This window comes from Phyllobates terribilis, unplaced genomic scaffold, assembly GCF_046119375.1.
Source record: "Phyllobates terribilis strain yellow unplaced genomic scaffold, ASM4611937v1 Scaffold_2__4_contigs__length_985480577, whole genome shotgun sequence".
NCBI lineage: Eukaryota > Metazoa > Chordata > Amphibia > Anura > Dendrobatidae > Phyllobates > Phyllobates terribilis.
Genome location: NW_027362762.1, coordinates 801,720,925 through 801,748,409, shown reverse-complemented (window position 1 = coordinate 801,748,409; position 27,485 = coordinate 801,720,925). Strand labels below are relative to the sequence as shown.

The 27,485-nt window shown below is 41.4% G+C and overlaps 1 protein-coding gene across 1 annotated transcript in view; it reads right to left on the bottom strand.

The window, feature by feature from the left end:
* SMS (spermine synthase) overlaps positions 1-27,485 on the bottom strand; it is a 208,845-nt gene that overhangs the window by 107,623 nt on the left and 73,737 nt on the right. The window contains exons 4-9 of the mRNA XM_073667504.1: positions 21,595-21,659; positions 19,482-19,657; positions 17,206-17,360; positions 10,579-10,668; positions 9,404-9,518; positions 5,380-5,459 (exon numbers count right to left, since the gene is read on the bottom strand). Coding sequence (XP_073523605.1) covers positions 5,380-5,459; positions 9,404-9,518; positions 10,579-10,668; positions 17,206-17,360; positions 19,482-19,657; positions 21,595-21,659 — 681 coding nt within the window. The remainder of the gene's footprint in view (positions 1-5,379; positions 5,460-9,403; positions 9,519-10,578; positions 10,669-17,205; positions 17,361-19,481; positions 19,658-21,594; positions 21,660-27,485) is intronic.

The following is a 27,485-nucleotide window of genomic DNA, read 5'->3' as shown; positions in this document are numbered from 1 at the left end:
AACAATTCAGATGCAGTTGAAGTTCAGACTTTCAGCTTTCATTTAAGGGTATCCACATTAAAATTGGATGAAGGGTTTAGGAGTTTCAGCTCCTTAACATGTGCCACCCTGTTTTTAAAGGGACCAAAAGTAATTGGACAATTGACTCCAAGGCTATTTCATGGACACGTGTGGGCAATCCCTTGGTTATGTCATTCTCAATTAAGTAAATTAAAAGGCCTGGAGTTGATGTGAGGTGTGGTGCTTGCATTTGGAAGGTTTTGCTGTGAAGTAAACATGCGGTCAAAGGAGCTCTCCATGCAGGTGAAACAAGCCATCCTTAAGCTGCAAAAACAGAAAAAACCCACCCGAGAAATTGCTACAATATTAGGTGTGGTAAAATCTACAGTTTGGTACATCCTGAGAAAGAAAGCACTGGTGAACTCATCAATGCAAAAAGACCTGGGTGCCCACGGAAGACAACAGTGGTGGATGATCGCAGAATAATCTCCATGGTGAAGAGAAACCCCTTCACAACAGCCAACCAAGTGAACAACACTCACCAGGAGGTAGGCGTATCAATATCCAAATCTACCATAAAGAGAAGACTGCATGAAAGTAAATACAGAGGGTTCACTGCACTGTGCAAGCCACTCATAAGCATCAAGAATAAAAAGACTGGACTTTTCTAAAAAAAGCCAGCACAGTTCTGGAAGAACATTCTTTGGACAGATGAAACCAAGATCAACCTCTACCAGAATGATGGAAAGAGAAAAGTATGGCGAAGGCGTGGTACAGCTCATGATCCAAAGCATACCACATCATCTGTAAAACACGGTGGAGGCAGTGTGATGGCTTGGGCATGCATGGCTGCCAGTGGCACTGGGTCACTAGTGTTTATTGATGATGTGACACAGGACAGAAGCAGCCGAATGAATTCTGATGTATTCAGAGCCATACTGTGTGCTCAAATCCAGCCAAATGCAGCCAAACTGGTCGTCGTTTCATACTACTGTACAGATGGACAATGACCCAAAACATAAAGCCAAAACAACCCAGGAGTTTATTAAAGCAAAGAAGTGGAATATTCTTGAATGGCCAAGTCAGTCACCTGATCTCAACCCAATTGAGCATGCATTTCACTTGTTAAGGACTAAACTTCAGACATAAAGGCCCACAAACAAACAGCAACTGAAAACCACCGCAGTGAAGGCCTGGCAGAGCATCAAAAAGGAGGAAACACAGCGTCTGGTGATGTCCATGAGTTCAAGACTTCAGGCAGCCATTGCCAACAAAGGGTTTTCAACCAAGTACTAGAAATGAACATTTTATTTACAATTATTTAATCTGTCCAATTACTTTTGGTCCCTTTAAAAACAGGGTGACACATGTTAAGGAGCTGAAACTCCTAAACCCTTCATCCAATTTTAATGTGGTTACCCTCAAATGAAAGCTGAAAGTCTGAACTTCAACTGCATCTGAATTGTTTTGTTTAAAATTCATTGTGGTAATGTCTAGAACCAAAATTAGAAAAATGTTGTCTCTGTCCAAATATATATGGACCTAACTGTAATTGTGAATGTAACTGTATACATAAAGAACTATCCCACTCCCAGGAACCACAGAGTGGCAGAAGTTGCACGGTGTACAGCATTTATTTCCCCAACAACTGTATATTATACTCAAAAAGGTTGTTTGTTTTTCTTTTTACAAACCACTTTTCATATTGTAATGCTATGTATTTTTGCAATATATCATATTCTCATGGTTCTGTAATTCTTACGATGTGTCACGTGATGCTTGGTCCCCTCTTCCAGTGAAGCGCTATATCCCTTGTCATAAGTCACATGTAGATTTTCATGTAATGTATGTACATAGGCAGGCTAAAGCGCTCTTCCGCTCAGCGCAGGCGTACTGTTTGAACTGCGCATTCCCTGAAAGCAACTGCACTTTGGACTGCCCATGCATGCGACGCCACTTATGATAATGGAAGATGGGGTGGGTGACTTATGATTACATATACACTGGAGAAAAGCCCAGGGAAAAATCACATGCATTATGTACACCTCGTGATTGGGCACTAAGCCAGAAAAGGGGACCGATTGTCATATTACCTGCAGTGAGAACAGCCGATCCGTGTGGGTGTGATTGATAAAGTTTATTGCAAAAATTTGTAACATTATATTATAAAGTGACTAAAGAATAGAGATATCACCTGTCATTATACTCCTTGTCCTCTAATGATAATGAGATTACTCTACTGACACTGCCCTAGTCTACACAGCAAAGCTGAAAATTGACCTGCAAAAAACAGGAACTACCTTATTGCATATTCTGCAGTGTCTAACATGATAAAATACACACAGACACATAATGTAAAAAGAAAATAAAAAAATCTTAATTCAAATCATGGCTAATTTCGGATGATACATTTCCTTAAGGTGACAGAATAAAGCTTGCCCTTATGTTCTTCATCACAAAGCTCAGCAGTACCACAGATAAAGCACATTTCCACAAGGTCAGCATCTGAAATCCTGCCACTAGCTTCTAGCAAAGAACTTATTTATAACCCAGAATGCAGCAGGAAAGATTTTGCAATTACCAATTAGTCGGCTCTTCTAATTAATAAAAATGTAGCTGCATAATGTATGCATAATTAGTTTTCTTGGCTTCAGGGCATTTACAGTATTTCCCTGGGTTCGTCTGATCATTTCTAATGTTTCATAATTCAACAGCTGTCTTGTAATGGTAAGGCCTTATTAAAGCAATTTTACTGTACTCATACCTATTATCATTAGGAAGAGTAATTTACGCTAATTTTAACAGCAAAGACTGAAACTCCCATAATTAGAACCTGACAATGACATGTCCCTGGCTCAAAATTAGGACAGACCCACAGATGAAAGTTTGGAATTACATCTCCCATACCTAAGTTTTATAAAAGCCATGCACCCGTTTTGAGGCACTATTATCAAAACTATTCAACAGTGAAAAGCATAGTGCACTGGCTCCACATAGCCTGGGAATAAACTACTATAGGTGGCATTGAGCACCGCTCGCTACAGCAAAAAGAATATTCTCGAGGTAAATAAAGAGGTAATATTCCTGAGGCATACACAAAGGAGAGGCAACTACAAAACTAAACTGTGTTTTCCCAGGCTGCACCAGAATTCTGGCTAAGTATGCGCCAAACAATGTCTTGCAGACACTTTTTCCTCTAGCTAGACAGTGTCTAGAATATGGCCATGGTTTTGCAAAAAAGACTTGGCATTAAAGGGGTGGTCCGGTACCTAAAATATATTTTCTAAATATCTATCCTTACACCCTAACCACTTTTATAAGTTGCTCTATTATACAATACCCTACACTTCTCCCAATCTATCTAATCCTTAAATATGTTTTTTTACTGTACTTCCTGTGATGTTTGGTTTGAGAAGAGTCAAATTCGACGTCACATGAGGCTGGGACTGCACTCTCTTCCCTGCAGCGTCCATGGCCCCACCTGGAACAGGACATCACAGGGGGCAGTGCTGAAGTTACTCACTAGTTTTTTGCATCAACGCCTTCTAAAGATGTCCTGGATCCTGGGTAATGGATGATGCGGGGGATGTGAGAGCAGCACCAACACTCTGCTTCTATCTCCACCACTGCCGTAGTTTCCAACTGAAAGAAAACATCGTCAGGTGGTGGAAATAAAACCAGTCATTGACATCAGTGCCGCACCACAGATTTTAGCAGCGCCCTCAAACGAATAGTCATCAGGCGGCGCTGTTGTCTCTCACTGCTTCTATCTCCTATCTCAAGGACGTCTTCTTTCAAAGAAGCCACAGCAGTGGCAAAGATAAAAACAGAGTGCCAGTGCTGCTCTCACATCTCCCACAACATCCATCACCCAGGACGCCTTCAGAGGGGGCAGTGATGCAAGAAACTAGTGAGTAATTGCAGAGCTGCTGCCTGAGACGTCCTGTTCCAGCAATGGATGCTGCAGGGAGTGATTAACTAGATAGGGAGATGAGTAGAGTATTGTGTAATAAAGCAAATTACAATAGTGGTTAGGGTGTAAGGATAGATATGCAGAAGATACATTTTAGGTGCAGGACCACCCCTTTAAAAGCCCAAATGTGAGCCAAATGTTTGAATCAACATATAGGTATAAAGTAAGTCAAAGAAGTGGCATAAAGTACAAAAACGTGTCTAAAGTGTAGCAAGATCTAACAAACAGCACGAGAAACTCTGATAAATTCAGCACCGCAACGGGCTAGTCTAATTTTCAGGAATGACAACTCATCAGAATCAAATCTGAACACTGTATTCTTTCACCACTAGATATCATCATAAAACTTTCTCATTTCTGCATAGTTTCAATGGTAAACTGCCTAAAGGTGTTGTCCGGGCAAAAAGAAAAGTTTCCCCAGGAACTTGGAGCAATAAAAAATAACAAATTAAGAGAATTCACCTACCAGCACCCACCTGGATCTAGCGCAGTCCGCTCTGTTGCCTTCACTGACACAGCAAGAGGAAATGTAATTGTTCCACCAGTAGCAGGACTGCTGCAACCTGTGATTGGCTGCAGTGGTCAGGTGACTTAAAGGGGTTTTCCCACGAACAAAAGTTGATTTTAATCAATAGATCTTGGAATAATAATAACTTCCACAATTGGATGTGTTTAAATAAACTGTCCCTGTGCTGAGATAATCTTATAAATGTGCCCCTGCTGTGTACTGTGTAATGTTTGTGTCTGACCGTGCAGGAACATGTTCTGATCATGTCTGTATACTCTATTTCTCCCACCAACCCAGGAGATGTGGTATGATCAGACGATGTTCCTGCACAGTCAGACACAGCCATTACACAGTACACAGCAGGGGCACATTTATAAGATTATCTCAGCACAGGAACATTTTATTTAAACACATCCAATTGTGGAACTTATTATTATTCCAAGATCTATTGATTAAAATGTACTTTTATTCGTGGGAAAACCCCTTTAAGCAGCGTGACATCGGATGTTTTTCCAAGCCCCTGAAGAACTTTTCTTTCTGACCAGACAACACCTTTAACTGACGATTAAATCTATTTAAAATGTATGACATATTTCTATTAGACTATGCTTACATTGCATCTAGGCATCTGTTTAGTATATATACCAGGAGATATAAATTAAATGGATGGTTCCAAAAAAGTCATACAGTGGCATCCATCACCATAGAAATCCATGGATAAAGCATGTAGTGGTTTAATTTGCATGAATTTCATTTTTCCAGCGGTCCCTATTTTCTGAGACAATCCTTAAGGTCTGACAAAGGCAGGAGGTTCGGCATACACCAATCCTGGGCGTTTTGCGGTTCTCTGCTAATGTATTTCACATTTAGGTAGGACTTCAGTTTGGTTACTACTTACCTGAGTGAAGTATTTCCCGTCTTGTTTCAATACCTTCATGCAAAGATCCAAAATCAGCCTCAAAAATTCCCAAGTAGAATCTGGATCATAAAAGGTAAAAGACACAGTAGTAGTTGGATTGGCAATGAAGGATTTTTAAAAGCTTTGCAGAACAGTCATGGTTTCTCTTAAATATTTTATTTTTCCCATTTAATTTATTGATAAACTCAGAGACACAGGAAGAACAGAACTTTCAGAATTCGTAAGAAAAATGAAGTCACTTTCAAGAGGGAATTCTTCGGCCTCAGCTAAGATCAAGACATTTCCCAAATGTAAATTCCACAATCATGAAAACTCTAATAATTTAAAAACTGTGTGTAGTGTATGTGTCCCATATATACAGCAAATATACCAAAACTTAAAGAGGACCTTTCACCAAATTTTCCATATTGAATTGGACACAGAATATAAAAGTGGCTGCAGAGCAGAGTAAAATGTTTTTGTCTTTCTTTTAAATTATGCATCATTGTCGCGGAGATATTAGCAATCAAAGTACTTGGCACCTAATGAGTTAATCGTCAAAGTGGGTGTTATCAGAGAGTTTTCACTTGGGGCGTGCACTTCCCCCTGTATGACGTTGACCAATAATAAGCAGGCAGCAACACTCAGGAGAAAACACCCCCACAATAGCTTAGAGTAGGTTGCCCAGTGTGTGAGATCTAATGAAACAGTTTTTATCTCATAGTCTAACCTCCTGCATGATTAGAAAGTACTGGGAGTAGAGAACAGATGACTAACACCTTTTGGATAAGTTCCCTGTTTGGGGGTGGGGCCGCACAGCTGAGTTTAGCTGTGTCACATTGCAAACCCTTCTATCAGCTTTCCTCAGCTCATGGCACTGTCCCCTCTAATGTACTGCCTCCGCCCCTACACTGCCTGTCCGAAAAGAGTAACACTTATGTCTGTTGTGCTCACAGCAACTGGAAATTGTTCTTTCGGAGTAATCACTAGGGCACCGAAATACACTTATAGCATACAGGTAAGACATGCGTAAATGTAGTCAGAATGTCTTTAACGATGCTTATAATTTAGTGTGATTTTTCAAATCTTATACAGGCAGAAATGTGATGCCGATCAATGGAGGACTGGGTCCTGAGACCCCCACTGATCGCTGAAAAACTGTAATACTTGAAAAATTATGCTAAATGGTAAGCATCCTTTAACACATTTGGACTACATTTGTGCATGTCTTCTCTATAATCTATGAAGCAAAACCTACAGAAGACAAAAAATATATCTCATACCCTACCATCATTATATATAAATGTAAAGCAAAGTTGCATAATAAATATAGGGTACTTAGTGAACTATTTTTGATCAAAAAAAGTATACAAGCCGTCCCACCAGCGGCAAGGTGACCCTAAATTGGGACGGTACCTATACTGCCTATATTAAAAACCTTACTGTATATCAAAGTTGAAGTAATGCATATAAAAGGGTAGACAAATAGGACCGGGTCCCAACTCCAGACCACCTAGGCCCGTGGTAAGCTAAACATATACTAATCAGCTCAACAAAGGGGATGCCACACCCTTAAATTGCACAGAATGCAAACAAGACAGAAAACCAAGCAATGTGAACTGAGGTCTAAGATGGTAGACATGCAAGAAATAGGAGCATGTTCACACTAGCAAAAAGAAGCAAAACCTACAGAAGACAAAAAATATATCTCATACCCTACCATCATTATATATAAATGTAAAGCAAAGTTGCATAATAAATATAGGGTACTTAGTGAACTATTTTTGATCAAAAAAAGTATACAAGCCGTCCCACCAGCGGCAAGGTGACCCTAAATTGGGACGGTACCTATACTGTCTATATTAAAAACCTTACTGTATATCAAAGTTGAAGTAATGCATATAAAAGGGTAGACAAATAGGACCGGGTCCCAACTCCAGACCACCTAGGCCCGTGGTAAGCTACACATATACTAATCAGCCCAACAAAGGGCATGCCACACCCTTAAATTGCACAGAATGCAAACAAGACAGAAAACCAAGCAATGTGAACTGAGGTCTAAGATGGTAGACATGCAAGAAATAGGAGCATGTTCACACTAGCAAAAAGAAGCACGAGCAAAGTTTTATATGCATTACTTCAACTTTGATATACAGTAAGGTTTTTAATATAGACAGTATAGGTACCGTCCCAATTTAGGGTCACCTTGCCGCTGGTGGGACGGCTTGTATACTTTTTTTGATCAAAAATAGTTCACTAAGTACCCTATATTTATTATGCAACTTTGCTTTACATTTATATATAATGATGGTAGGGTATGAGATATATTTTTTGTCTTCTGTAGGTTTTGCTTCTTTTTGCTAGTGTGAACATGCTCCTATTTCTTGCATGTGTGCCATCTTAGACCTCAGTTCACATTGCTTGGTTTTCTATAATCTATGAGTGTATTTCGGCGCACTGATGATTACTCCTCTACTACGCTAAACTGACAGTCTTTTGTGGGCATTTCCATCAGGAAAATTCTACTTTGAGGTGTACTTTTTAGGAGGGTTTTTCTAAAGGGTCAAATAGCACAAACAACATTTTATCAATTTTGTGACATTTTAGTTATGTGCCGATAAGTACATGCTGTGTGTTGCACTGACAGGTATTAATTAGGACTCAATGGAACAGTTCTCTGAAGGAACTTTTCATTACGGCTGCAATTTCCAGCCATGTTACGTGTGCTGCGCCTCGCTGAGTGATGTAATCCTTTCATTGTATATACATTCATCCATTCCTATATATATATGACTGAAAAATTCTGCACCATTTCCACAGATGGAAAATATCCACAAAGACCTTATCTTACATGAACATAGTGTTCAACAATAATTCCTGTTCCTTGGGATAAACACATATGTTCTGACTTTGTATCAATTACTAATGTTGGCAGGTTACATGCACCAACTGCTCTTAATATACAGTTACAAGAAGAATGTTTTTGTACTATTTTTCTGGACATGTACCATCTATTCCTTGAGGCAGTTCTTTTAAGCAGGACCGTCCAAAGTAATTAAGGTTGAAATAAATTACTAAGAGGTCAAGGACCAGTGAGATGCCAAGTACTACACAGGAAAAAAACAATAAGAGAGCACAGCATCAAAGTAACTGAGCTTACAACTGGAAGACATTTATAGAATGGGCTATGTAACATATGTAATGAAATTATAGGGAATCTGTCACCGGGTATTTGCTACCCCACCTGAGAGCAACATAAGGAAGGGGCAGAGACCCTGATTCCAGCAATTTATCACTTTCTGGGCTGCTTGCTGCAGCTTAGATAAAATCCCTGATTTCTCTCCTGCAGATCTACCATTCTCTGAATGCTGAGCTCTGTAAAACCCCACCCACATCACTGATTGGCTGCTTTCTGTATACACTGTGCCAATCAGTGGTGGAGCGTCATACAAAGCTCATGAATATGGAAAATTACATGGCAGCAGGTTTACTTCTCCTCTAATAATAATCTCCTGCTGATAAAACAGTGATGTTATCAAAACTATAACAAGCAGACTAGTAAGTGATACATTGCTAGAATCAGTGTCTGTCTTTACATTATGCTGCTTCGGTGGCAAAAACCTGGTGACAGATTTCCTTTAAAGGGTTGTCCACTAGTGAAAATGCCTACATTAATGGGCACAAAAAAGTAAAAAAAATATATATATATATCAGATCATTGCGCCTCCATGCATCGCCTTGGATCAAAAGTGTTTCTTCTGCTAGGACAAAATGTGGACTCTGCAGTTGATCAGCAACCACTGATTGGCTGCAGTGCACATGTGAAGCCCCCTACTGGTTGTTGATGTCAAGACACCAGCATGGATTTAGCAATGAGCCAAAAATATAAAGGAGCAGCGCCACCTCCAGGAAGAGAGTAGTTTTTTTTTTTCACTTCCCATGGTCCACTATCAAGGGGTTGTTTCATAGTAGACAATCCCTTTAATGATATAAAACACAGGAATGTTAATGTATTAAGAAGCACCTTCTTCTGGAGATGTTGAGATGGGGACAGCAGTAAGGTCATTAATCACATAATCAAATGTTCGCCCTTCTTTGGCATACATCTTCAGCACGGGGACGCAATCTTCAACCAAAACCTGTACATGTAAATAGTCATAAAACAATACAAAAAATAATGAAAAAAAATAAAGAAACAGAATTAGTACAATTACTGACAAGGGTCAGAAACATACACTAAATGCAAGATTTGACACTTTGAGATGGAAATAAAGACGAAAACAAAAATTCATTTTGAAAAGAAGCTGTCACATATATTACTTTTTACTAATTAAAACCAGATATTGAAACAGATTTTTTTCTAATCTGTTTTTATTTTCTGCTGGTAAATTTCTACTATTTTCTGCACCTGAGCCGCTGTTTATAGCAGCCAAATGACCATAGACCGCAATAGTCAGGATCTGTCTCACTGACTTTTTTAGAGTTTTCTAGGCATGATCTGTGACCTGTGCAGAAGTCACTGTTCAGAGAGGGGGAAAAGGTGAATTGTGACTATCAACAATTGTTATGTAGGTGATACATGAAATTGTAATCTTGCCTGTTATGATGAGAGGGCTACTGAAAATTTCTCACCACAAGACAGGAAGTATCAGACCACCTTTGCAGTGGTCACTGTGCAGGAAGAGGTAGGAGGTGAGCTGTGATGACCACCTATTGTCATACAGGTGACACCTGTCTTTATAATCCTGTTATGACAATGAGATGACTACAGATATGGAAGTATCAGTCTTGGGCTCTGTTCACATCTACGCTTACATTTACCTTTCTTTCTCTTGTATGAACACAAAAGAAACCCATCATATTCAATGGTTACATCTGGTTTCTGTAATATTTTTTCACCATTTTTCATTGAATCTGTGATGGAGGGCTCCTAGCTGAGCATCCAACGCAGGTGTGAAAACAGCGTGATTTGTAAAATAAAAAGGTGTCGAAGTGAGGGCATGAGGTGGGAACTAAGATACAGTTTAAAATAAAATGACATATGTAGAAATAAAAATATTAACATAAAGTGGGGCTCCGCAACAGAAAAATGAGCAATGAGGACCATGGACAAACATTAAAATCAATGGATGCCTATAGTATTTTATGGGAGCCATGAGCAATCCATGACCCTGTGTAATACATAACATATACACTTACCTGATAACAGTCGCCTTTTAGATTGTCTAACACACCGCCGCATGTTTTTCGCATATGTTGTCTACATCCGTCGATCACCATTTGGTCTATGTATGTAGCATGTTAAGGTGTGATTATGCGTGTTTGACAACAGAAAGGGTCCTGACAGCTGACAGAAATGATGTAATATAGTTCATGATTCACAGGTACAGTATGAAAATTAAATGTAAGATGAATGACAAACAGTTGTTTTATTGATAGCGCCACTCAATCCGTCAGGCACCACCCTCGTTTTCTCTCTGGACGTTGGTAATGGTGATCAGAAACAACCCACCAATGCTGGATATGGTCCACAGCCGACCAATATAGGTCTCCACACTTCCTATTCAATATTGTATACTGTAGCACAATGTGTAAAGCGTACCTTTAGCAAAAAAAAAAGCCTGGACTCTGCTCCTAAACGCTTGTAGAATGTTTTTTTTTAATAGGATCTGTCAACAGACTACGCTGTTCAGATAAATGGATATATGTCTGCAGCCCTATTAGCCCAAACGGCACAAAAACAATTAAAGGGGTTGCCCAACACCTATAATGCCCTTTATAAATATCTTTATGTCCTAACCAGTTTTATAATTTGCTTTATTATAAAATTCCTTATCATCCTCCCTATCCTGCCAATCCTTATAGCTGTCTTTTTTTTTACTTCCTGTGATGTTTTGTTTGAGGGGAGTCCCAAATGGGACAGGAGGATGGCCCTGCAGTCACTTCTCTGTAGCTTTTATTACCCCCCGAAACAGAAGGTCATGAGGGGCCGGCGCTGCAGTCACCATAGCTTCAGTCACCGCTGTCTCATTTTAGGCAAAAGGAAAAAAAAAGGATTGATTGTCGGGGAAACAAAATAATAATCTTGTAGCTTTTAAAGGCTAAGAAAAATAAAATAGGTGATGTTACAAAGCAAGCTTTCGAGACTACTTAGGTCTCTTCATCAGGCATGGTATAAGCTAAGTCTGCAGATAAAGGTGGTGCCATAGCCCTGAATAATTACAATAGACTACATTAAAGAATCATTTGTCAGGGCAAAGAAAGTAACCTGTGCTTACTGGAAATATGACAATCCACGATCAGATATGAAGTGTTGGTTTATTGTCAACGCATTTCAGAGTCACACTGATTCCTTCTTCAGGACAACCACAAAAAAGGCTTTTATGTATGGTTGTCCTGAAGAAGGAATCAGTCTAAGTGTGAAAATCGCTGACAATAAACCAGCACTTCATACCCGATCGTGAATTGTCATATTTCCAGTAAGCACAGGTTACTTCTTGTGCCCTGGCAAAATATTCCTGATCACTACCTTAGGAAGCTGCAGTATCTGGAATACAGGCTCTATAGTGGTTGTATCTAACACAACCCCATAAGGTGAGCGCTTATACCTTCTCCTTTGCTTGTTTTACTTGGATGAGACCCTGTTGGGCTTTTGCATTTTATCTAGACCACATTAAAGAAGCACAAAGAAAGCTGACAGACATATAGTACAACACCAAACTGGATGATGACCCAAAATATATGAGGGAGTTGAAAAGGGTCATCAGGGCGAGTGTATAGATTCCACAAACTTTCTGGACTTTATACCTGAGAATCCTAGGATAGGAATTTTCTATATACTTCCCAAAATTCATAAGCCAGGCAACCCAGGGAGGCCAATCATCTGAAGAGTGGGAACACTCACTGAAAAAAATCTCAGGGTTTGTAGAAAATGTTCTTAAAGTGCTGGTAAGACAAGCAGCCAGCCATTTACAGGACTCCATGGACCTTTTGAAAAAGCCATCTACAATAGGTCCCCTCCCAAAGGTAGTTTTAATTATACACATGATTCAATAGATTAAATGTAAAAACAAATAATAGGCATAACATTCATGTCATACACTCTAGTGAAATAATGTAGACATACTGGATTTCCATTACACAAATGGTCTTACAGCGAGTCCTACCGCTTACTGCTACTTCCATAACTGAACCTGACAGATAGAACCGCATTTCACATGAAGAAAGAAAAGAACACAGGCTCATCTTACTTCTGAAAGCCACACAAATAATGTGATTATGGTTACATGTGCAAAACTTTTGGGCTTTTGCAGTAAAAATTCACAGACCTAGACAGAAATCCAATACATTGCCACAGCTTTACTTAAAAGTAGCACTTAGCCATGCTTCTCAAGCAAAGCCTGTGGGCAACTTCTTCAAAGCCGCAGAAATAGACGTACCATAGAGGGATATAAGGATTATTTCCTATGCGAACACTCTTCTTATAAATGCTTAGCATTCACAAGGTACTCCATATCCTGACCCAGAACTCATACCTCACAATCTATATAACTTTTTAAATATTTTTCATTACAATTTCTCTCCCATTCTGGACTCATACTATTTTGCAGATATAACTAATAATGTAACAAGGAATCGGCTCACATACAGTATGATGAGATGAAATCTAAACTATCTGTCCATAAACGTTTGTTATTTCAATACATTAAGATGATATTTTGCCTCATCCGTTTCACAGCTTGCAGGTTTCTATTCTAACGCCCTTTGAACGACTTTGTAGAAATAGCCCCTCGACAAAAGGTTTAATATCTGACATATATAATATTTTACAAAACCCTGATGATGATTTTCTGGTTAGACTTCCATATACAGGAGCATCTCACTAAATTAGAATACCATCAAAAAGTTAATTTATTTCAGTTCTTCAATACAAAAAGTGAAACTCATATTATATAGAGTCATTACAAACAGTGATCTATTTCAAGTGTTTATTTCTGTTAACGTTGATGATTATGGCTTACAGCCAATGAAAACACAAAAGTCATTATCTCAGTAAATTAGAATACTTTATAACAACAGCCTGAAGAATGTTTTAAAAAAACAGAAAACACCAGCAGTTGACATGGCTCCCCAAACCATCACTGATTGTGGAAACTTCACACTAGACCTCAAGCAGCTTGGATTGTGGCCTCTCCACTCTTCCTCCAGATTCTGGGACCTTGAATTCCAAATGAAAATTGTAACTCTGGGACCTTGTGAAGTGTGTCAATGACTGCCTTCTGGACATCTATCAAGTCAGCAGTCTTCCCCATGATTGTGGAGCCTACTGAAACAGACTACGGGACCTTTTTAAACGCGTAGGAAGCCTTTGCAGGTGTTTTTTGTTAGTAAATTAAAATAATTGAGATAATGACTTTTGTGTTTTCATTGGCTCTAAGCCATAATCATCAACATTAACAGAAATAAACACTTGAAATAGATCACTCTGTTTGTAACGACTCATACACTACTCAAAAAAATAAAGGGAACACTCAAATAATACATCTTAGATCTGAATGAATGAAATATTCTCATTGAATACTTTGTTCTGTACAAAGTTGAATGTGCTGACAACAAAATCACACACATATCATCAATGGAAATCAAATTTATTAACCAATGGAGGCCTGGATTTGGAGTCACCCCCAAAATGAAATTGGAAAAACACACTACGGGCTGATCCAACTTTGATGTAATGTCCTTAAAACAAGTCAAAATGAGGCTCAGTATTGTGTGTGGCCTCCACGTGCCTGTATGACCTCCCTACAATGCCTGGGCAAGCTCCTGATGAGGTTGCGGATGGTGTCCTGTGGGATCTCCTCCCAGACCTGGACTAAAGCATCCGTCAACTCTTGGACAGTCTGTGGTGCAACGTGACGTTGGTGGATGGAGCGAGACATGATGTCCCAGATGTGCTCAATCGGATTCAGGTCTGGGGAACAGGCGGGCCAGTCCATAGCTTCAATGCCTTCATCTTGCAGGAACTGCTAACACACTCCAGCCACATGAGGTCTGGCATTGTCCTGCATTAGGAAGAACCCAGGGCCAACCGCACAAGCATATGGTCTCACAAGGGGTCTGAGGATCTCATCTCGGTACCTAATGGCAGTCAGGCTACCTCTGGCGAACACATGGAGGGCTGTGAGGCACTCCAAAGAAATGCCACCTCACACCATTACTGACCCACTGCCAAACCGGTCTTGCTGAAGGATGTTGCAGGCAGCAGATAGCTCTCCACGGCATCTCCAGACTCTGTCACGTCTGTCACATGTGCCTAGTGTGAACCTGCTTTCATCTGTGAAGAGCACAGGGCGCCAGTGGTGACTTTGCCAATCCTGGTGTTCTGTGGCAAATGCCAAGCGTCCTGCACGGTGTTGGGCTCTGAGCACAACCTCCATCTGTAGACGTCGGGCCCTCATACCACCCTCATGGAGTCGGTTTCTAACGGTTTGTGCAGACACATGAACATTTGTGGCCTGCTGGAGGTCATTTTGCAGGGCTCTGGAGGTGCTCCTCCTGTTCCTCCTTGCACAAAGGCGGAGGTAGCGGTCCTGCTGCTGGGTTGTTGCCCTCCTACGGCCCCCTCCACTTCTCCTGGTGTACTGGCCTGTCTCCTGGTAGCGCCTCCAGCCTCTGGACACTACGCTGACAGACACAGCTAACCTTCTTGCCACAGTTCGCATTGATGTGCCATCATGGATAAGCTGCACTACCTGAGAAACTTCTGTGGGTTGTAGAGTCCGTCTCATGCTACTACGAGTGTGAAAGCACTACCAACATTCAAAAGTGACCAAAACATCAGCCAGAAAGCATTGGCACCGAGATGTGGTCTGTGGTCCCCACCTGCAGAACCACTCCTTTATTGAGGGTGTCTTGATAATTGCCAATAATTTCCATCTATTGTCTATTCCATTTACACAACAGCATGCGAAATTGATTGTCAATCAGTGTTGCTTCCTAAGTGGACAGTTTGATTTCACAGAAGTTTGATTTACTTGGAGTTATATTCTGTTGTTAAAGTGTTCCCTTTATTTAGAGTTTCACTTTTTGTATTGAAGAACTGAAATAAATGAACTTTTTGATGATATTCTAATTTAGTGAGAAGCACCTGTATGTCCAGATGGTAAAATTATTTGAGTAAAACTCAAGTGACGCTGATGGGAGACTTGTCTGGTCAAGAGCAGCCATTACGGCTTCTTGTATGACTTACAAAGAGAACCAATACAACATCCTCTATTTCTGCTTTGAATGAAAATTGGGTTGAGATATTTAACCTCATCTGGTCCCCTTGGGACACTTTAGGAATACCCCTTAAAATCTGAGCGTAATCTCTTTTGACCTACTCATTCATCTCATGTCTTCCTCTCATACCTATATTTATCCCCCCTCCTTTGTCTAGTGTAAGTCTTGTATGTCTTCCCCTCTTCTCAAACTGTTAAAATTATAATTTCAGCATAATATCTTAAGCATAATCGAATGCATATCTATTATGTATTGGGTTTAACTTGCTGTCATTGAAATCTTGTTATCTGTTTTTATATAGCCGCCTTTTTATTTTCTTTTTTAAAATTTGTATTTTATGAAATATGAAAATCCTTCAATAAAAATTTACAGTTAAAAAATATATCTATCTATCTCTCCCATTCTGCAGCTGCAGTGTTTTTAAGTCCTTTATTTAGTAGAGTTACCTGTAAAATAAATATAAATCCTTCTGAGCTCCCGATTACAGATGGGAGAATCGAAACGCAGGACTCAGCTCCAACAGCCAGGTCAGTAATCTGAGATCGTTGGATGGGAGGCCTGCGAATTTCCTTACCTCCCGACATTCCTAGCTCTTCTTTTGATTAGTCGGGCAGGCACTATGCTGAGCATGCATCACACTGCAATGATGACGTCACACCAGCCCAGCTAATCAAAAGAAGATTGAGGAATGCCGGTAGGTAAGGAGAATCGCAGGCATCCCATCCAGGTGTCACAGATTACCGATCGGTCTGACAGTCTAGAGTCCTGCGAAAGGATTCTCACATTTCTACTCCTGACAAATTTATTGCTGTCCCCCTCCCTTCTCACAGTGTTAGAGATAGTAGGAGGAGAAGGTTATCCACAGATCTTCGCAGTTTGGAAAGGGGAAAAGCTATCTACAGTCTCAGGGAGGGTAGGGACAATAGGTTGTGGATAATGTGAAAAGCACATAAAGGAAAAATGAGTGCAGGATAAAGGTTGTATTGAAATATGGACTATTAAATACAGCAGCACGCTGGATACAGACCTCACATCCAGCATGTATTACAGTAAGAGACACTCCCACAAGAGAAACAATTAAAACTTGGATCAGGCTGTAAAATGCATATAAGGGGGTCTGAAAATGAAAGAAGAAATGCAGATTGCAGACATAGACATAAACCCTCTTACTTTGACGTTACGTAATGTTCTGTCCAAATTCAGGAGAAAGAATTTAAACTGGTGGAGACATCTTGCAGCTTTACTAGCAGTAGTGCAGCGCACATGCAGGGGGCAGCCAAAGCCAGTGAGGTCCAGCTGCAGCCAATAGATAGCTTGATAAAACACAACATATTCACATCCCTATGTACATATACCTAATCGGTGACTAGACTGTATGTACAGCACATAAACAGTGGAGTGCTCAAGATTGAGCACTGTAACAATTTATGCGTAATTAAATGGAGAAAATGGAATAATTTCTCTCTAGGAACACCATACGCAGAGTACTCATAGAATCACTAATGCAAAAGTCCCCTGACATCAGCGCAAGACAGAAAAGGATATCTCCACCATGGTAACCATCTTTGGTTTCAGTTTGACGAGTTCGTACAGTATGCCACCATCACCACCTCCTAGAATTAATACTTCTTTTCCATAGTAGTCTTCCTTGCCACTGCCCATAATGGCATTGGTGTACGCTAGATCACTTTCTGCCAAGTCTAGAAGAAAAAAATATGGTACATAGTGAAGAAGAAAAGAGATAACAACACAAAGCCAAATGGAATTATTTATTAGAACTTCATCAACACTCCCTTATGACATCCATAATTAAAAAGGCTTTCGGGGCTTCAGCTAAATTTATGCAAGACTCTATGTGACTGCAAATTGATGAATCCTGACAGTGTGCATTACACATACCCTCAGTATTCTCCTCAACTAAATGACCAAACAGGCAGTGACGACTGCCAGTATGTGGTCTGCATAAAGGTTGGTTGGCGGTCACGTGTCAAGCAGGTGAAAATCTAGTTGGCACAGATTCTGGATTGAGAGAAGTGGATGAGAATCTAGTTGGCATACGACATGCACTGAGAAAAGTGGATGAGAATGTAGTTGGCATGTGATCTGCATTGAGACAAGTAGATGACCATCTAGTTGGCATGTGACCTGCATTGAGAGAAGCAGATGAGACTAGTTGGTATGTGACCTGCATTGAGAGAAGTGGATGAGAATCTAGTTGGCATGTGATCTGCATTGAAAGCAAATGAAAATCTAGTGGGCACTTGACATTATGCAAATGTTATTTTGGAGGTCACAAAACTGCCCACTTGATCTGGCAATTGAAGGGAACACTGACAGAGTGCACAAGGAGAAATTTAGCTCAAGTTAGAAAAAGCCCTGTAATTGTGGGCAAATTCCTTCCAGGTACATAGGCTTTAGATGAAGAGATGAGTAAGTGACTACTGAACACACAGACCTCACATTTAGTTATGAGGAACCTCCTCTCCCCTGTGCTGACAGACACTGATACTGTAGAGTGTGTGATTTCACCTATATACAGGCTGTGTGACTCCTATTCCCTTCTTCTGTGCTTTCCTCTCTATCTACACTCTAAGGCTATGTTCACACACGTTGTGTTTTTTCTACAGCTCAATCTGCTGCAAACCTGCTGACAACTTTTCTCGGTCAGGAAAACAGCTGCGTCAAATACGCAGGTTTTGCTGCGTTTTTTTTATGCGTTTTTTCAGCGCTTTTTACACTGTCTTTCTGTCTCTATTCATGCAGGTACATAATGTTCTGTGAACGTAAAAAAAATCTCATTCTGGTTTTGGTATAGTGGGGGAGGTGAATTGTTCAGGAATAGTTTAGACACTGGCAAACGCTGAAAGAAGTGACATGCTCTATTCTCAAAAAAAGCAGGCAAGGCAGAAAATACGCAGCAAACACAAAGCAACATGTGTGAACAGAGAATTCTGGTTTCTCATAGACTTTGCTGGTACAGCTAGACGCAGCTGAAAATTTGCATAAAAATCGGCTGCAAAATATACAGCAAAACAAAACGTGTGTGAACACAGTCTTATGGCCATGTTCAGCCACAACCGATTTCCTATGGATTTGGGAAGTGGTTTCTACAGAGACCCATCAATAGGATGTCATCAAAGTCCCAGAAGAATATTGTTTCTTTGGTCACGTGATCATCAGGAATATCTCAGACTCGGGGCCCTTAACTAATGGCACATTTATACTTACCAACCGCAGTTGTTGTTAAAAGACCATTGATTGTCTACATGCAAGCCAACCGGCAGACATTTATTGGCTGTTTACACTAGCCAACAAATGTTCGATGCACACAGAACAATCATTAGTTTGATCGTTCTGTGACTATAGAATGTCAAGTTATCAGCAGCATATCTCCTCTTTACCAAGGACCATGTGCTGCTGATAAAAATGATTTGTAAGATTGCTTGGAAACCCTCAAACCCAACGAAAGAGCATTTTGTTTAAACGGTGCAATAATAGGGAAGGAGCATTTCTACAAACACTCGTTCCCCAAATATCGCCCCCTCTGTTGGTAGATGGGCATTAGGGTATATGAGCTGTAATGGTCTAAACTTCCATCTAATATTCATAACAATGAAATTCGTCGGCAATCTTGTAGTTACAAAATGTTTAATTAGTAGGAGGGAAAGATTGTGGCAATCTAATTCTTCTTCATGTAAAAGACGGTGGTCGTCAAGATAAAAATATAGAATAGCTGTCACCAGACTATACCGGGTTTAAGCCTTTGTCTAATCTTCTACACATCCCTTATAAAGCAGACAAAATAACACTGGTCCACTTACTAACATCTCCATTGAGGATCAGAATATTTCCAAACTGAATGGAGTGGAGAATTTTGATGTTCTGATACGGTGAATCTTTGCTGTAAACTATTTCATCTATGTCGTACTCTACTAAGCGCCCGTCAGCCGTGGGCCAGTATCTGTCAACCGTTGCTCCCCGAACAATGGCTGGCAATCTAGAGTAGAAATAGAATAATCATTAGTTTAATAAAGGAACAACCAAATCACGAGCACATGAAGAAAGCGAGACATAATGGACTCTATGATGTACCCAAATTTATAACATAAGAAAGAAAATATTTCAAACAAATCAAAATGATCATGACGCTGAATGGGATATTTTCACTACCTGTGGTGGTCCAGCGATGTGTCACTTACTGAGCTGCTTGGAGTCACTTTGATAAAGTCCCTGTTTTATCTACTGTAGATCTAGCTGTTCTCTGAATGCCAAGCTCTGTATAACCCCACACCACTGATTGGTAGCTTTCTGCCTATGCACAGTATGCACAGAAAGCTGCTAATCAGTGGTGTGGGCAGGGTTATACAGAGCTAATGAATACAGAGGACTACACAGCAGCAGGTTTACTAGTCCTCTAGTGATAATCTACTGCTGATAAAAAAGTGATTTTATCAAAATTACACTAAGCAGCCCAGTAAGTGACACATCACTAGGATCAGGGTCTCTGTCTCTATATTATGCTGCTCTAAGATTAGGTGGCAAGAACCTGGTGACAGATTCACTTGAAGGGGTTAATACCTGGTGGTTAATTCAGCTTGAGGCATGTCCTGCTGTTAGGAAGCTGAATGTGATGCGCTAACTGTGCTCAGCTTCCCTTCCAGCCCTGCACGGATTATACACAGTGGCTCTGGGCATTAGCAATCAGTGATCGTGTAAGAAAATCAGCTATAAAAAGCCACACAGTTCTCAATATACGTGCATAGTGTAGGGTGGTCAAGCACGGCCTTATCCCCTGAGAACTGAGGACTAGAAGACTAAGTTCACGTTTATATAGTGGATTCCGCTGGATGTACACATTTAAATCGCACAAACCTGTATTCAGACGCATACAGTATGAAGGAGTACCTACTGACTAAATTGGGAAAGACATTGTAGAAAAGAAAAATTATTTTGACTCCGTTTTGTCAGTAGTTTTTTTTGGGGGGGGAGGGGGACGTACAGGCAAACGTAGTGGACCACGCTTTTTTGTCCCAAACAAAATGTATAAAAGATGTATATGTTTTATTTCTCTGTTATTGTCAATGGGACACATAGAAACGTTAAAGCAATTCCAATGTATCTACAGGTATACGTTTGTAATGAATTTGGTTGACAATAAATGTTTACTCCTGTAGACACACCATCTGCACCTAAGGGCTGGGCCTATCTAAACTAATAAAGACTAGTTGGAAAAAATGAAGGATATTATTTGTTTTCATAAAAATTGTATACAGAAGTATTACATAAACTAAGCATAATACGTCAAGCGCACAAGTTTGTATCCGTTTTAACATGTATGTCTGCTGACGTACAAATGGAACACTAACAGCTCAGCGTCACATTGATTTGCTCATGGAGCCAGTGGTACGTTCATTTCTCCAAAGTGTCCTGGATGCTTCGTGGCCTAAACGTGCTACCATGGCCTGCAGGGTCTCCAGACTTGTCTCCCATCTGTGATTCCATAATTCCACGACTTTTCCTTCTTAGTGTTGCATTTTCAGTGTTAAGGAGTGTATGTGCATGCAGAATAGAATAGGTCTGTAGATACTGCTAAATGCCTTTAAAATAAAACCCACCTACGTACTAAGACAAAGAGTGTGGACCTGCGTGTATCACTGCCTGGCAGTCACTGAATGAGAGCCCACTGAACAATTAGGAAGCTCTTGAGCCAAATTATGGGGTGGTATAGAGAGGCCAAGTCATCAAAGAGAATTGTTGAAGAACTGTCATGAAACAATGTTATTTCCTTTCAACATTATTGATAAATATGGAGCTGATAGTATGGGAAAGAGCTTGGAATGTAATCTCCAAAACTGCCCCTTGAGGGCAGCAAATCCCTACATTTGTCCAGTTACAAGGTGCCGCTACAGAACAACCTCAGGAACAGACAATTACCTTTTCACTTGTGAGATACGGTTGTGCAAAATTTCTTTCATCTTCTCCTCAACCTCGTCAAGTAGCTGAAGAAAGACAAGGGTAATATCAGTAACATATACATTTAAATAAAACAGCCATTTCCATCTGATACAATCAAATTATGTGGATAGGCTTAATGCCGACAATGCACAGCCTGCAGGAAACTAACAATACAGGGCACAATTTTTTATACCATTCTGATAAAGGGATGAAAATCAAGCACCATTTTTAAACAAAGACAAAAAACTGTATAGTGTCCCATAATGTGATGTCAGTATATAAATCGTTACTAATGATCCTATATGCATGGGGGACAACTACTCGTTTATAGGTGGGGAAAATGAGTCTAAAGAATTGCACAGATGGCATTTGTGTCACAGTAAGACCAGTGTGGCATACATCTTGCCATCAACTCCTTGGAAAACATGTTGTGAGCCTGATGGACCTGGGAAAAATCAATAGGGTAGATTAAGTACAGAGGGCAGCACGGTGGCTCAGTGGTTAGCACTATTACTTTTCAGTGCTGGGGTCCTGGGTTCTAATCCCATCAAGGACAACATCTGCAAGGAGTTTGCATGCTCTCCCCGTGTTTGTGTGGGTTTCCTCCAGATGCTCCAGATTCCCTCCACACTCCCTCCAAAGACATACTGATAGGGAATGTAGATTGTGAGTCCCAGTGATGATAAAGTATGTAAAGAGCTGTGCAATATGATGGCGCCGTACAAGCGATCATAATAAATAACTACAACAGAGCAATATGAAAGATGAAAAAAACATTTTTTTATCTTATGGTATGTACACAAGGGATGTTAATTTACCGGGTAAAAAAACAATGCAACAAAAAACACATTAGTTACAGGTTTGTCAAAGCGTTTGCTGGGTGTGAAGACCCGGGGTCTTCCGAGGGCATAACGCTACTCAGACAACAAGGGGTGAGGGTACAACAGCATGGCAATACTTTATTGAACCACAACACAGACAATAAACAGGTAGAACAGTCCCAGCAAATACCCGAGATGGTACAACATTACACAGTCTGACCCTTCCGCTCTGCCCGCCTGGGATAGTACAGCTGCGACTTTGGAGACTTCCAGGGCCGACTACCTCAACCAGTGGCCCCCCGCTTCTGGCAGGCCCCCACAGCAGTCCATCGAGGTACAAGGCCAGGAGACCAGAGAGTCCCACCTTGGCCTCTCCAAGAGTTTCCATGCGGCCAGATGACCGGCTGGTCCCAATTTGGCTTTTCCGAATGTCTCCATGGGCTCCAGGCAACCGGTGGGTCCCTCCTGGCAACCCTAAACAACATATCCATGGGGCCAGGTGACTTCCTTGTGCCACCCTGCTCTCCCCAAAATGTATCCATGTCTCTCTGACGGTCAATGGAGCAGATCCGAATCTTTCTAGTCAGGGTCGATACCCTTAGGCTAGAATCATGTAAAATCCAAATTTGTGTCTCTTTGGATGCCATGCTATCCATCTGCTTTCCTGAAGGATGTCTCTCATTCTCTTTGAAAAGTCTTTCTGATCCTCCTTGATTCTCTTTCCCAAGTCTCACTACTACAGAAGCACATGACCCTTAAAATAGCTACAGTCGTCCTTCAAGTACAAATTCACAGGTAAAGGGTTAGGGAGGGCAGCCTCATGTCTCATTGTTTGAGCTAATCAATTTACATAGCTGGTATAGCAGGGGCTCTTTAAATCAACATTCAGCTGACTTAGTATAATAGGCCATTAGCATAGTAGCAAACATCATTGTTTCCAAACCAAAGAGGACATAACAATCAGGGTTACACAAAAACTGGTCTATGTTAATCAACTAAAGAAGAACACAGGTTAAAAAGTCAACATGATCACAATAGTGTATTTCTCTTGGTTTAACTAATCGGCTGGCTTATTAGGATTTTAAGCTGGGCAATTGTCGAAAAATTTCACCTTATGTGAATTGCAAATGGTTAAAATAGCTTTCTGACATTGATAATGTTTTTAGCAATGGATGTTTTAAAACAATAAATGAAGACATACTCGCTAAGAGATCCAGGGCAGGCAGCTCTGCAGGTCTGTTCTGTTCGGAAGTCAACAGCACCGCGGAAGCCTGGGATTGGCAGCAAAAGTCAGGTGACTAGAAGAGCCACCGTCACATAATTCAAGCGATAGCCCGTCCTAGACACGTGTCTGGATGGACTGCAGTCGGGAGAAACAGTGCTTCCAAGACCTGTGTCTCAACTGACAAAGGAGCTGTATTGTTGGCTGACACATCGGAGCTGCCAGAGAAGTACCGTATTTTTCGGACCATAAGACGCACTTTTTTCCTCCAAAATTTTGGAGGAAAATGGGGGGGGGTGTCATATAGTCCGAATGTTGGGGGGGGCGGTATCGGTAGAGCAGTGGGGCACAGGAGGCAGCAGCCGCCGCCCGCTGCAGCCTACACTGTCCCCGCTGCTAAAGAAAATGAATATTCACTGCTCCCCACGCCCATGGGGCGTGGGGAGCACTGAATATTCATGCTCCTTAATAGCGGTATACAGTGTAGCCGCACTGCGACTGCTGCTGCCGGCTATCTCCTGTGCCCGCTGGGCGTGGGGAGGGGGTGAATATTCATGCCCTTTAATGAGTGGGCACAGGAGATAGCCGGCAGCAGCAGCAGCCGCAGCGCGGCTCCGCTGTGTGCCGGCTATGAGGGAGAGTGAAGTCACTGCTCCTCGCTCACACAGACCAGGCGTGGGGAGCAGTGACTTCCGGCAGCTGATCTCTCCTTGTGAGCCGCGCATGGCAGTGACGTCATGCGCGGCTCACATGGAGAGATCAGTGCAGGCAGACCGGACGCAGCGCTGGAGGAGAGAGAAGAGAGGTGAGCATGAGTGTTTGTTTTTTTTAATGTGCAGCCTGATGGGGATTAGGGGGACCATGCATACTAGGACAGGGATTAGGGGTGACATGCATACCAGGACAGGGATTAGGGGTGCTATGAATACCAGGACAGGGATTAGGGGTGCTATGAATACCAGGACAGGGATTAGGGGTGCCATGCATACCAGGACAGGGATGAGGGGTGCCTGCATACCAGGACAGGGATGAGGGGTGCCTGCATACCAGGACAGGGATGAGGGGTGCCTGCATACCAGGACAGGGATGAGGGGTGCCTGCATACCAGGACAGGGATGAGGGGTGCCTGCATACCAGGACAGGGATGAGGGGTGCCTGCATACCAGGACAGGGATTAGGGGTGCCATGCATACCAGGATAGGGATTAGGGGTGCCATGCATACCAGGACAGGGATGAGGGGTGCCAAGCATACCAGGACAGGGATGAGGGGTGCCATGCATACCAGGAGAGGGATGAGGGGTGCCATGCATACCAGGACAGGGATGAGGGGTGCCATGCATACCAGGATAGGGATTAGGGGTGCCTGCATACCAGGACAGGGATGAGGGGTGCCATGCATACCAGGATAGGGATGAGGGGTGCCATGCATACCAGGATAGGGATGAGGGGTGCCATGCATACCAGGATAGGGATGAGGGGTGCCATGCATACCAGGATAGGGATTAGGGGTGCTATGCATACCAGGACAGGGATGAGGGGTGCCATCCATACCAGGATAGGGATTAGGGGTACCTGCATACCAGGACAGGGATTAGGGGTGCCATTCATACCAGGATAGGTATGGGGGTGCCATGCATACCAGGATAAGGATGAGGGAGCCATGCATACCAGGATAGGTATGAGGGGTGCCATGCATACCAGGATAAGGATGAGGGGTGCCATGCATACCAGGATGGAGGGATGATGGGCATACCAGGATGGGGATGGGGACCACATATAAAAGGAAGGGGGGCGGCATATATACCAGGATGGGAGATATTGTCAGCATTGGGGGACATTACCCCTATACCAGTGTCAGCAGAAGACCCCCTCCCCCTTAAAAGTGCATCATGACCACATTTTTTGCTTAAATTTTTATTTTTTTTATTTTCCTCCTCTAAAACCTAGTTGCGTCTTATGGTCCGGTGGGTCTTATAGTCCGAAAAATACGGTATGTGACAGGAGAAGAAATAAATCTTCTCCTCAGTAAACTGTGCAATGAGGACTGAAATTAGAGAAAAAAAAATCCTTTGTGCTCAGTCAGCCGAGGAGAAGATTTATTTCGATGTGAATACAAATGATTTTTTGTAAAATATGGTATTAGTGTGCAAAATAAGCAAAACATAAAAAAACTATACAAATCTGGTATCACTGTAATAGTACTGAACCCAGGAATAAAGCTGTATTACCAAGGTTACCACACGCTGAAAGGCATAAAAAAAAGTTAAATAAAAACTATACGTGAATTGCTACTCTTGCTCATTCCGCCTCACAAACTGGGAAAAGAAAGCGATCTAAAAAAAATTATATACCCCAAAATAGTACCTGAAAAATCGTCAACTCATCCTGCAAAGAAAAAGCCTGTACATGTCTCTGTCAGTGGAAAAATAAAAATGTTAAAGCTCTCAAAACATGGCAATTCAAAAAATAATTGAAAAAAAAAAAACATTTCTAGTGTGGAAAAGAAGCAAAACATTTAAAAAAAATTACAAAAATCTGTTATCTGTGTGATCGCACTGATCTGAAGAATAAACCTGTTTTCTTTCTTATACCGCACAGTGAACGGCGTACAAAATAAAAGTAAAAGCAATTGCTGAACTGCTGTTTAATTGTTCATTCTGCCTCCTAAAAATCATTAGGTTTAGTTCACATTTATCTCCAAAAAATAACAGTTAGACAAATCCCCAATGAAATCATTCACTATAATGAGGCAGAGGGAGACATTTCGGAATCCATCTGATCTCTGATCCAGCGGTGTCCAATGTTTTTAGCACAAAAGCGCAATTAACCAGTTATGTGCACCTCTAAAAAGATGAACACTGGGGTCCGATTTCAAGGACTGACAGAATGGACAAGGTGGAGTATTTTTTTTCCTCTCCACGTCCAAGAATAACGGATACCGCTCAAAGTCTAATGAGAGTATTTGGACCATTTTTCTCAGATGTGGAGTAAACGATCATGTGACCCTGCCCTTACCCTGACATAAGTTCTGTTAGACCACACTTATGGAAGGGCCTAACAATCCACCGAACTTGACACACTCAGAAGTCACTGTACCAACAGCACGGTAGGGCCAAATAGGTGAAATGCCGTGGTCGCTACTGACTGTGGCGTCTAGAGGGTTAACCAGCCAGAATCGGTACTGGTGTCAGCCCTGGTGATGCAAAACATAAGCTGTCAATTAAGCCGAGCACCCACTAGTGATCCTTCAGGTACTGCTCCTGGTGCCGCATAACCACCATAGAATGTAGAGCTGGAAGAACAATAAGTGCAATAGGATTATCCACATTAAAGTTATTGGAATGTGGGCAATGGTGATCACCTGGTCAGGTTGTGTGATCACAACCGCTAAAAAGGCTTCGGCTGCTACAGACCCACAGCTATGAGAATATCAAGGATTGGAGTAAAAATGGGTTAAATTTGTACAGCTGGCAGAAGAGTAATGAGGAGTCAGGAATCCAGGAATGCTGTTTATTGGTCAATGCCTTTCGAAGTGTCACTTCTTCATCAGGAGAAACCACAGCGATCACTGTGGTTTGTCCTGATGAAGAAGTGTGACACTTCAAAACGCGTTGACCAATAAACCACATTCTTGGATTCCTTTCTCATTACCCTTCCACCGGCAGCGCCGATTTAACTCATTTTTACTCCAATCCTTGATGCATGATCACCATGCCAACCTATAAACTATATTGCAGGAACTTCTTCCAGATTATGACACACATGTATGTCAAATGTTGCGGAGAGTTTAAATCTACTGTGAAAATTCGCGGCATAAATTGACAAA